This window comes from Salvelinus fontinalis, unplaced genomic scaffold, assembly GCF_029448725.1.
Source record: "Salvelinus fontinalis isolate EN_2023a unplaced genomic scaffold, ASM2944872v1 scaffold_0409, whole genome shotgun sequence".
Taxonomy (NCBI): domain Eukaryota; kingdom Metazoa; phylum Chordata; class Actinopteri; order Salmoniformes; family Salmonidae; genus Salvelinus; species Salvelinus fontinalis.
The window spans coordinates 141,078-153,038 of NW_026600618.1; the positions used below are offsets into that span (position 1 = coordinate 141,078).

Here is an 11,961-nt window from a genome sequence, read left to right on the forward strand (position 1 = left end):
AAAGAGGAAGAGGAGGCTATCTGTGGGGGGTGTGCTTTGGCAGAGTGGGTGGGGTTATATCCTTCCTGTTTGGCCCTGTCCGGGGGTTTCTTCGGATGGGGCCACAGTGTCTCCTGACCGCTCCTGTCTCAGCCTCCAGTATTTATGCTGCAGTAGTTTATGTGTCGGGGGGCTAGGGTCAGTTGGTTATACCTGGAATACTTCTCCTGTCTTATCCAGTGTCCTGTGTGAATTTAAGATTGCTCTCTCTAATTCTCTCGTTCTCTCTTTCTCTCTGAGAACCTGAGCCCTAGGACCATACGTCAGGACTACCGGGCATGCTGACACCTTGCTGTCCCCAGTCCGCCCGGCCTTGCTGCTATTCCAGTTTCAACTGTTTCTGCCTGCGGTTACGAAACCCCTACCTGTCCCAGACCTGCTGTTTTCAACTCTTAATGATCGGCTATGAAAAGCCAACTGAGATTTATTCCTGATTATTATTTGACCATGCTTGTCATTTATGAACATTTTGAAAATCTTGGCTCTCTCTAATTTTCTCCTTCTCTCTTTCTCTCGGAGGACCTGAGCCCTAGGACCATACGTCGGGACTACCGGCCGTGGTGACTCCTTGCTGCCCCCAGTCCGCCTGGCCTTGCTGCTATTCCAGTTTCAACTCTTCTGCCTGCGGTTATGGAACCCCTACCTGTCCCAGACCTGCTGTTTTCAACTCTTAATGATCGGCTATGAAAAGCCAACTGAGATTTATTCCTGATTATTATTTGACCATGCTTGTCATTTATGAACATTTTGAAAATCTTGGCTCTCTCTAATTTTCTCCTTCTCTCTTTCTTTCTCTCGGAGGACCTGGGCCCTAGGACCATGCGTCGGGACTGCCGCCCGTGGTGACTCCTTGCTGTCCCCAGTCCGCCTGGCCTTGCTGCTATTCCAGTTTCAGCTGTTCTGCCTGTGGTTATGGAACCGCCACCTGTCCCAGACCTGTTGTGTTTCAACTCTTAATGATCAGCTATGAAAAGCCAACTGAAAATTATTCATGATTATTATTTGACCATGCTTGTCACTTATGAACATTTTTGAACATCTTGGCATAGTTCTGTTATAATCTCCACCCGGCACAGCCAGAAGAGGACTGGCCACCCCTCATAGCCTGGTTCCTCTCTAGGTTTCTTCCTAGGTTTTGGCCTTTCTAGGGAGTTTTTCCTAGCCACCGTGCTTCTACACCTGCATTCTAGCTGTTTGGGGTTTTAGGCTGGGTTTCTGTACAGCACTTCGAGATATTATCTGATGTACGAAGGGCTATATAAAATAAAATTGATTGATTGATTGATTCTACGTCTGTGTACAGGACGGTATTATTTGTAAGACGTAAGAGAAAATATATCAGCCTATTGTTCAATTATTATGACGTTCTTTCCAATACAAAAAGTGTAATAACTATTGTTTCCAAACTGCGTTACCCACTCCAGCCAGCAGACGGCAGATTTGCAATCTTTCAGACGATGTTTCTCGCCTGACGTATAATTTACTGGACGGGACGCTTCTTCAGGAACAACAACGCGGCTACTCTTTCAACCACCTCGGTAGCTTGCTAGCCGACATAAAACTGAAAGATTGACGCTTTAGACCATGTTAATGTACATTAGCTAATCTCACTGTTGTAAACACAATTCTGTAGACGTATTAACTGGTTAACTTTAACCTAATTTGCTTGTTCAATTTGCAAATTTGTTAAAGATTGATGCTGAGCCTAGCACTAGGCTAGTCGCTAATGCTAACTAGCTAGCTAACATCCCCGACCATGAGCTCGCTAAACTACTCATCCCCTGCTAAAGAAGAGGAGGTCTGCTGTACGGAGAAAGAAGCTCTGGCGCTGAACAATGTTGTGGAAGAAAAAGAGGAGGGTATTACAGTGAAAGAAGAGAAAGAACCTTTCATAATGAAAAAGGAGGAAGAGGAGGTTGTTATAGTGAAGGAAGAAGAGGCTGTTATAGTGAAGGAAGAAGAGGCTGTTATAGTGAAGGAAGAAGAGGCTGTTATAGTGAAGGAAGAAGAGGTTGTTATAGTGAAGGAAGAAGAGGCTGTTATAGTGAAGGAAGAAGAGGCTGTTATAGTGAAGGAAGAAGAGGTTGTTATAGTGAAGGAAGAAGAGAAAGAAACTTTCAGGATGAAAAAGGAGGAAGAGGATGCTATCTCAATAAAGGTGAAGATGGAAGACGTTTTTGGAGTGAAAGAGGAGGAGACAGAATATCAGATTATCAACAGTGAGTACTGTCTTAAAAGCAGGGGCACAAACTCTGCAGTTGTTGAACTGTGGGGCATTCTACTGAAGTTCTACACTTGAATATGTTTTGAGCAAGGATGCCAACAAACACCGCATACACAGTTGTATAGCGGCAGAACAGGATACCGGGTAGGGAGTGGGCTATTTCATTAGGTTTTTCACTCACCACGTTTATTCTGAAAAATGTCTGTCCTCACTCACTTATTAAGAATAAGCTACATGGTGAGTTGATGCCCTTTTGGCAGCTAGTTAGCTAGGTGAATTGATCATGCTACTTTGTATGCGTTGTTTGTTGGCATCCTTGTACATTACGACGTTTTTGGAATAGATTCGTGTTTGAACGTTCCACAAATTATACCTACCCGTTTCGTACTGTATACATTCTTAAAGGTTCAATCTGCCATTGGTACATTTATTTTGGGGACTTTTAAATTAGATGTATTGAATTCTCCATGTGGTCTATATTAAAGTTCCCCTCATCTAATATAACAGGCTTTTAAAATTCAATATTGTTTCATAATTTCTACTTAAAATATCAAAGGGAAACAAAAGGCACCCATTTAGTAGAACGACCCTTTTACATTTGTATCACAAATAATATTTTATAGGCCCTTTTTAGACACATTCATGCCTATTGTAAGACCCAATGAATCACAGTGGTGGAAAAAGTACCCAATTGTCATACTTGAATATAAGTAAAGATACCTTAATAGAAAATGACTCAAGTATACGTGAAAGTCACCCTTTCACATTTGCATCACAAACAATATATTTAAAAATCATGATGAAAGTGGCCATTTTATTTGGTCTCTTGTAAGACCCTATGATTGTAATATATTGTCATACGTTTACCATCTGTTTGATGTCCTCGTTCACACAGGAGAGAGACATGACTATTGTGGATCCTCTGGGGAGCCTCAACAACATCCTGATGCTGACGAATCAGAGAAGAGTCTCTCCAGATCAGAACACCAGATGGTACAGCTTGGTCTGGTCTAGTATACAGCTTGCTCTATCGGGGTCTGGGCTGGTTTTCTGTAAAGCACTTTATGTCAACAGTGACATCAGCATCCATAAGGATATGTGTCTGTGTCCCCTCTTTATGGTTACCAGGACAACGCTAGCCCTTCCTCCCTCCCGGAGTCCCCGTGTCGTGCCTCTCCCGGTAGCACCTTACTGCTGGGTATGAAGAGGTTGTCTGTGCTGCTGGTGGACTGCAGGAAAATAACGGGGCTGAGTGGAACTGTGAGAGGAGGAGGAGAGAAGAAAGGATCAGATTTGACTCATCAAAGTAAGTGTTGTAGTTTAGTTTGAACAAATACAATAGATCTGCCCACTGGTATCTGTTACCAGGACAACCAGCAGAGTTCTGTTAGTTGACAGGAAGATAGACTGGTATCTGTTACCAGGACAACCAGCAGAGTTCTGTTAGTTGACAGGAAGATAGACTGGTATCTGTTATCAGGACAACCAGCAGAGTTCTGTTAGTTGACAGGAAGATAGACTGGTATCTGTTACCAGGACAACCAGCAGAGTTCTGTTAGTTGACAGGAAGAAAGACTGGTATCTGTTACCAGGACAACCAGCAGAGTTCTGTTAGTTGACAGGAAGATAGACTGGTATCTGTTACCAGGACAACCAGCAGAGTTCTGTTAGTTGACAGGAAGATATACTGGTATCTGTTACCAGGACAACCAGCAGAGTTCTGTTAGTTGACAGAAAGATATACTGGTATCTGTTACCAGGACAACCAGCAGAGTTCTGTTAGTTGACAGGAAGATATACTGGTGGATATGAATGTTATGAATATCATAACACTGAAAAAGGATTCTGCCAATGAAAAGAGAGAAACCAATAGACCATATAAAACCTTGATGAAAGTTAGCTTTGGAGAGAAAGTTTCAATGATCCGTTGTAAGGTGCAAATTTTACAAAAACTTTTCCTTAAAACTTCCTTATGGATGTTACATTGCCTGTCCCAGTCAACCCCCCTATCTTTACAAGACTGTAGAACAGGCAAACTAAACTCAAGACACTGTTAATTAATTAACTAATACTGGAGGAAAGCTGTGATCAGGCTGCCCACTCAAGAGAAAGCTTCAAACTGTAACCAGTGCCGGCAACCTTGTTCAGGTTATCAATCAACCTACCAGGGTAGTTACAAACAGTAGAGGAATGAAATCATCAACATATTTTGATCATATCTTTACTAATGCTGCAGAAATTTGTTTGAAAGCAGTATCCAAATTCATTGGATGTAGTGATCACAATATAGTAGCCATATCTAGGAAAACCACAGTTCCAAAAGGCTGGGCCTAATGTTCTATATAAGAGGTCATACAATTGTTTGTAGTGATTCCTATGTTGTTGATGTTGTTTGGTTATTTTCTTTCACAGTAAATAACTCACGGACACTAGAGAAGCTTTAACCAAGTTGAATTATTCCCAAAGGTTATGTACATCTGTAATTCAGACATCCCAACATTTGTTCCATCCAGATATATATCTCACTTAAGACACTCCTCCTTCTCTCCAATCCTTACATCTTATGGTTCCACAGGAAGAGAGTAAAGAGGGTAACAGGATACCAAACCTTTATCTCCCTGATGAGAATCTGTCCTGACCTCAACCCCTCCTTCATCTAATCCACAGATGGCTGTAAAAACTGTTAAATCCACGTGGATTGATGAGGAATTTAAAAATGGTATGATGAAGAGGGAGGCAAAAGAGATGGCAAATAGGTCTGGCTGTATAACTGATTGGCAAACGTATTGCAAATTGAGAAATCATGTGACTAAACTGAATAAAAAGAAGAAACTACACTATGAAACAAAGATAAATGACATGAAGAATGATTTTAAAAAGCTTTGGAGCACCTTAAATTCAATTTTGGGCAAAAAAATCAACAATGACATGTCACTGGGGTCTGACAACGTGGATGGAAAATGATTGAGGATAATAGCGGCCGATATTTCCACTTCTATTCGCATTATCTTCAATTTAAGCCTACTAGAAAGTGTGTTCCCTCATGCTTGGAGGGAAGCTAAAGTCATTCCACTACCCAAGAATAGTAAAGCTCCCTTTACTGGCTTAAATAGCCGACCAATCAACCTGTTACCAACCCTTACATTTAAAAAAATAAATGGTGTTTGGCCAGATACAATGCTATTTTACAGTAAACAAATTGAGACTTTCAGCTTATAGGGAAGTTCATTCAACAAGCACAGCACTTACAAATGACTGATTGGCTGAGAGAAATTGATGATAAAAATATTGTTGGGGCTGTTTTGTTAGACTTCAGTGCGGCTTTTGACAGTATCGATCATAGTCTGCTGCTGAAAAAAACGTATGGCTTTACACCCCCTGCTATATTGTGGATAAAGAGCTTTTTTTGTTTAAATGTAAACTTTATTTAACTAGGCAAGTCAGTTAAGAACAAATTATTTTTTCAATGACGGCCTAGGACTGCCTTGTTCAGGGGCAGAACGACAGAGTTTTACCTTGTCAGCTCGGGGATTCGATCCAGCAATGTTTCGGTTACTGGCCTACCGGTCTAACCACTAGGCTACCTGCCGCCCCAGAGCTACCTGTCTAACAGAACACAGTGTTCTTTAATGGAAGCCTGTACAACAAAATCAAGGTAGAATCAGGAATTCCCCATGCCAGCTGTTTGGCACCTTTTTTCAATCTTTACCAACAACATGCTAATGACATTTGAGTAAAGCCAGTGTGTCTATGTATGCGGATGACTCAACACTGTACACGTCAGCTACTACAGCGACTGAAATGACTGCAACACTTAACATAGAGTAATCAATCAATCAATCAAGTTTATTTTATATAGCCCTTCGTACATCAGCTAATGTCTCGAAGTGCTGTACAGAGACCCAGCCTAAAACCCCAAACAGCTAGAATGCAGGTGTAGAAGCACGGTGGCTAGGAAAAACTCCCTAGAAAGGCCAAAACCTAGGAAGAAACCTAGAGAGGAACCAGGCTATGAGGGGTGGCCAGTCCTCTTCTGGCTGTTCCGGGTGGAGATTATAACAGAACTATGCCAAGATGTTCAAAAATGTTCATAAGTGACAAGCATGGTCAAATAATAATCATGAATAATATTCAGTTGGCTTTTCATAGCCGATAGAGCTGCAGTTAGTTTCAGAATGGGTGGCAAGGAATAAGTTAGTCCTAAATATTTCAGATTACCTTAAGTTACATGGCCTACTATGCTAATTCTTTAGCGGTATTGTTAGATGGGGGTAAAGATAAAGATTTTGTTGGGGCGCCAGGCAGGTATTAACCCTAGTTATTAAAGTTAGTTATTACCTATTATAACATTATTATCATAAATATGATTACAACCGAAAGGATGAGAGTAGAATAGATAGAGTAGCGCTTCCAGACACATTCTAAACATGATGGAGTCTTAAAGGAAGACTGTAGCGTCTAATGATGAAACATTATGGAGTCTTAAAGGAGGACTGTAGCATGGAGTCTTAAAGGAGGACTGTAGCATCATGAGGTAGTCACCTGAAATGCATTTCAATTAACATGTGTGCCTTTTTAGAAGTTAAGTTGTGGAATTTCTTTCCTTAAACTTTAATTTGGTTTATTGCACTTGTGAATGCATGGAAGTTAATTATTTTAATAAATAAAAAAATATTTTGCGCTCTGCAATTTCACCGGATGTTGTCGAAACGTTCCGCTAGCGGAACCCCTAGCCATAACAGGTTTTAATGTGTTTGAGCCAATCAGTTGTGTTGTGACAAGGTAGGGGTGGTATACAGAAGATAGCCCTATTGGGTAAAAGACGAAGTTCATATTATGGCAAGAACAGCTCAAATAAGCAAAGAGAAACAACAGTCCATCATTACTTTAAGGACCATCACAGGAATGGGAGACCCAGAGTTACTTCTGATGCATAAGTTCATTAGAGTTACCAGCCTTAGAAATTGCAGCCCAAATAAATGCTTCACAAAGTTCAAGTTCTTTGTATCTTGTGCTTTGTATTTTCGACGTAAAAACAAGTTTTGGACTTCCACACAAAAGTACTTCTTTAGTTATTTTATGTTCAAGGAAGTGTGTAGGTCACATTCTGTATCATACAGCTATGAAGTTATATATTTAGAACCACCTGCTCGATTGGAATCTAGCGACGTCTGTGTCTTCAGTGTCCTAGAACTGTCTAGTTTGTGTTCTGACTTGTAAAACAAGATGAATAAATAAGTAATGTAAACATAGCAGTAATTGCCAGGAAGCTCTACATTTGTTTTAAAATCACACTATAATTGTTAAAACTGGCCTCAGGTTATTGAGAGATCTAATTTAGGATTTACCCTCGTAGCAAGGTTGTTTTATCATGTGGAGGTTTCATTCGGGTCTCTATTTAAAGATAACACAGTGTCTTTGGCAGGAGAAAGACCAGACTCAGAGGAACCAGAGCCAGGGACGTCCAAACCAGCAAGACGATACCAGTGCTCCCACTGTAGAAAGGGTTGTAACCGTTTATGGGACCTGAAACAACATGAGAAAATACACACAAGGGATAAGCCTTACCACTGCTCCCAGTGTGGAAAGAGTTTTAAGCTTTTAGGAACCCTTAAAGCTCATGAGAGAATACACACAGGGGATAAAATACACACAAGGGAGAAGCCTTACCACTGCTCCCAGAGTGGAAAGAGTTTTAACCAGAAAGCACACCTGAAAGCCCATGAGAGAAAACACACAGGGGAGAAGCCTTACCACTGCTCCCAGTGTGGAAAGTGTTTCAAACAGCCAGGGCATCTGAAACGGCATGAGAGAATACACACAGGGGAGAAGCCTTACCACTGCTCCCAGTGTGGAAAGTGTTTCAACCAGTCAGGGGAGCTGAAACAACATGAGAGAATACACACAGGGGAGAAGCCTTACCACTGCTCCCAGTGTGGAAAGTGTTTCAAACAGCCAGGGCATCTGAAACGGCATGAGATAATACACACAGGGGAGAAGCCTTATCACTGCTCCCATTGTGGAAAGTGTTTTAGCCAGTCAGGGGAGCTGAAACGGCACGAGAGAATACACACAGGGGAGAAGCCTTACCACTGCTCCCAGTGTGGAAAGTGTTTTAGCCAGTCAGGGGAGCTGAAACAACATGAGAGAATACACACAGGGGAGAAGCCTTACCACTGCTCCCAGTGTGGAAAGTGGTTCAGCCAGTCATGGGAGCTGAAACGGCACGAGAGAATACACACAGGGGAGAAGCCTTACCACTGCTCCCAGTGTGGACAGTGTTTCAAGCAGTCAAGGGAGCTGAAACAACATGAGAGAATACACACAGGGGATAAGCCTTACCACTCCTCCCAGGGTTCAAAGCTTTTGCCCATTTAGGAAGCCTGAAAGAACACATTAGACTGCACACAGAGCGGAGAATGCTTACAGAAGCCCAGACTGTGGGAAAACATATTACTCATAACAGTCACCTAAATGTCATTAGAGAATCCACACAGGAGAGAGAAATTACTTCTCTTAGCGTGTATATTGTAATTTCACATCACATTGACTTAAAATTCCTCAGAGAACATACACAGCTCCTGTTGTCTTATTGTTGACTGATAATGTGTTTACCTGTTTTCACCATATGAAATTGTTTCTTCCAATTATTGATAATACCTGTTAAGAAGCTGATTGTTAGAACTGTTAAGGAATTAAAAAACTGTATGGTCATTGGCAAAAATAGAAAAGAGTAGAGGGCCTGGAAAGAGTTTTAACCAGAAAGGACACCCAATCCAATACACACAGGGGTGAAGCCTTACCACTGCTCCCAGTGTGGAAAGGGTTGTAACCAGTTAAGGGACCTGAAAACACATGAGAGAATACACATAGGGGAGATGTCCTACCATTGCTCCCAGTTTGGAAAGCGGTTTACAATATTAGGGACTCTGAGAATACATGAGAGAATACATACAGGAGAAAAGCTGTACCACTGTTACCAGTGTGGAAAGAGTTTTTCCAACTTATGTCAACTGAAAACACATAAGCGAATACACACAGTCGAGAAGCCTTACCACTGCTCCCAGTGTTCAATGCATTTTAACAAATTAGGAAGCCTTAAATAACACACAAGACTGCACACAGAGGAGAAGGCTTACAAAATGCTCAGAATGGGAAAACATATTACTCATCACAGTCACTTAAACATCATGAGAGAATCCACACAGAAGAGAAGAATTACTTGTATATTGATATTTCACATCACATTGACTTAAAATTCATCAGAGAACATACACAGTGCTCCCATTGTCTTATATTGTTGACTGATAATGTGTTTACTTGTTTTTACCATATGAAATTAAATGGTACAAGGTATACTCAAACATATATTTGTTTGTTTTTATTAGAAAACATGAATTTAATATTGAGTATGTCAGTTTGAATATAAAGAAGATCAGGTTCCTTGTTTTAAATGGTCCTTTTTTAAAACTCTTTGTGTGTTTATCTGGGTGCGTCATTCCTTCAGCACTACAGATAATCAATTTATATTTGGATGTGATGCATTTGCTCCATTGTTGACATTTGCATTTTTGGCCCACTGATGATTTAATGACATGAAAATGTTCAGACTCTGTAATGGAAAACGTTAATTGTATGTGTCCACATAACTGAGTATGTGACTAACCTTGTGAAACTGTCCTATTATAATCTCCTGTTCCTGGGAGTATCATTCTGTGTTGCAAACAAGCTGCACCTGTGTCCTTGTATGAATAAAGTCCCTCCCAGGAACAGGAAACTATAAAGATATGTGCTCATCACCCAATGCTTCAGAATTCAGACTGTCTACACTGCGCTGTGTAACTCTGTTATTCTCTCTGAGCTCAGAAATAAATAATCTTGGTTTGACTTGGACTCCAGCAGATCCTTATTTTATAATATCCACCACAATTCTCCCACGGATTGCTGTTTATCATTGTCTCAATGAAGAGTTCTTTGTTTTACTTTCCTGGGGGCATTTACAAGCCTCCCACTGATTGAATAAACGTTGTTACCCGAATGATGAGATGATTATTTTATTTGTCAAATGGCAACCAACCATCAATCATCATGTCACCAATATAAGACCATCAACATGTATTGGAATGGAGCATCAAGCTCATCACATGCTCTTTCACCACCCTGTAAAGTTCATAACTTATTTCATCTGTAGCCTAATAAACTACATGGGTTCCCAAGTCGTAGTGGGAGGACCACACAACATATCATCATGTGACTCCAGGTTAACTAAGATGTGATTGTTATTATATAAATATTTGAGCATTAAGGAGTTTCCACAGCCATTTCTCGCTTAGACATTTTTACTGACACAAATATACAAACAAATTGTCAAACGAAGTAACAAATCGTCTGTCGCCATTTATAAAAGTGTAAAGGCATATCCTGTTTCCATCAGCCCAGTCATTACTTTTGAAATGGTTGGATCAATATCCACCTTCATGATATGGATGAAGCCTGATTTGGAATATCTGAGTAGTTCTATCTGATGTCATAATACACCCCTCTGATAATCAAGTGATATTTGGAATGTCTGAGTAGTTCTATATGATGTCATAATACACTCCTCTGATAAACAAGTGATATTTGGAATGTCTGAGTAGTTCTATATGATGTCATAATACACCTCTCTGATAATCAAGTGATATTTGGAATGTCTGAGTAGTTCTATCTGATGTCATAATACACCCCTCTGATAATCAAGTGATATTTGGAATGTCTGAGTAGTTCTATATGATGTCATAATACACCCCTCTGATAATCAAGTGATATTTGGAATGTCTGAGTAGTTATATATGATGTCATAATACACCCCTCTGATAGTGATACATTTGCTCCATTGTTTCCATGTCAGTTGGTTTCCCACTCTGATGATTTATATCTGACAGAGGGACTTTAAAGGAATAGTATGGTGACATCTTAGTGGGGCTTTAAATAAATAGGATTATTCATTAATTTAATACTCCTATACCAACAATACACTGCAGCTTTGACATCAAGAAGAGAATGGGCTGATGGGTGGTGGTGCTACTCTATAGGTAAGGCTGTCCAATATGAATGTTCAATACACACAATAGGTTGATCAGTAGTCAGTTAGCTAGCTGCTACAGTCCAATATGAATGTTCAATACACACAAAAGGTTGATCAGTAGCCAGATAGCTAGCTGCTACAGTCCAATATGAATGTTCAATACACACAATAGGTTGGTTATGGAGGTGATGTACCACATTCAAAGTCCTGCAATAAGAGCTAAGATGCTAATATTTGTGTAAACTATACATAGTTGTGTTCTGTGGTTGTCAGTGAGTTGGCTGATATCCCATTTAATGAGGTCACTCCACAGTTAAGGCTGTACAGTGACTATACAAAGTCTACACTCTACACTTTGTGTTAGTAGCTGATGACAGAAGTGACAGCCTGGACACACATCAAAGTTTGACACCGTCAGTGTTGTTGAGCAGAGAATCAACCAGATTGATTCACAGTCAGTGTTGTTGAGCAGAGAATCAACCAGATTGATTCACAGTCAGTGTTGTCGAGCAGAGAATCAACCAGATTGATTCACAGTCAGTGTTGTTGAGCAGAGAATCAACCAGATTGATTCACAGTCAGTGTTGTTGAGCAGAGAATCAACCAGATTCATTCACAGTCAGTGTTGTTG

General features: G+C 40.5%; 1 protein-coding gene across 1 annotated transcript in view; it reads left to right on the forward strand.

The window, feature by feature from the left end:
* LOC129845946 (zinc finger protein 850-like) overlaps positions 1 to 10,150 on the forward strand; it is a 35,138-nt gene extending 24,988 nt beyond the window's left edge. Inside the window, exons 7-10 of the mRNA XM_055913927.1 lie at positions 1,781 to 2,258; positions 3,159 to 3,256; positions 3,392 to 3,569; positions 7,689 to 10,150. Of these exons, the coding sequence (XP_055769902.1) occupies positions 1,781 to 2,258; positions 3,159 to 3,256; positions 3,392 to 3,569; positions 7,689 to 8,641 (1,707 nt within the window). The 3' untranslated portion in view covers positions 8,642 to 10,150. The remainder of the gene's footprint in view (positions 1 to 1,780; positions 2,259 to 3,158; positions 3,257 to 3,391; positions 3,570 to 7,688) is intronic.
* Positions 10,151 to 11,961: the final 1,811 nt, after the last annotated feature.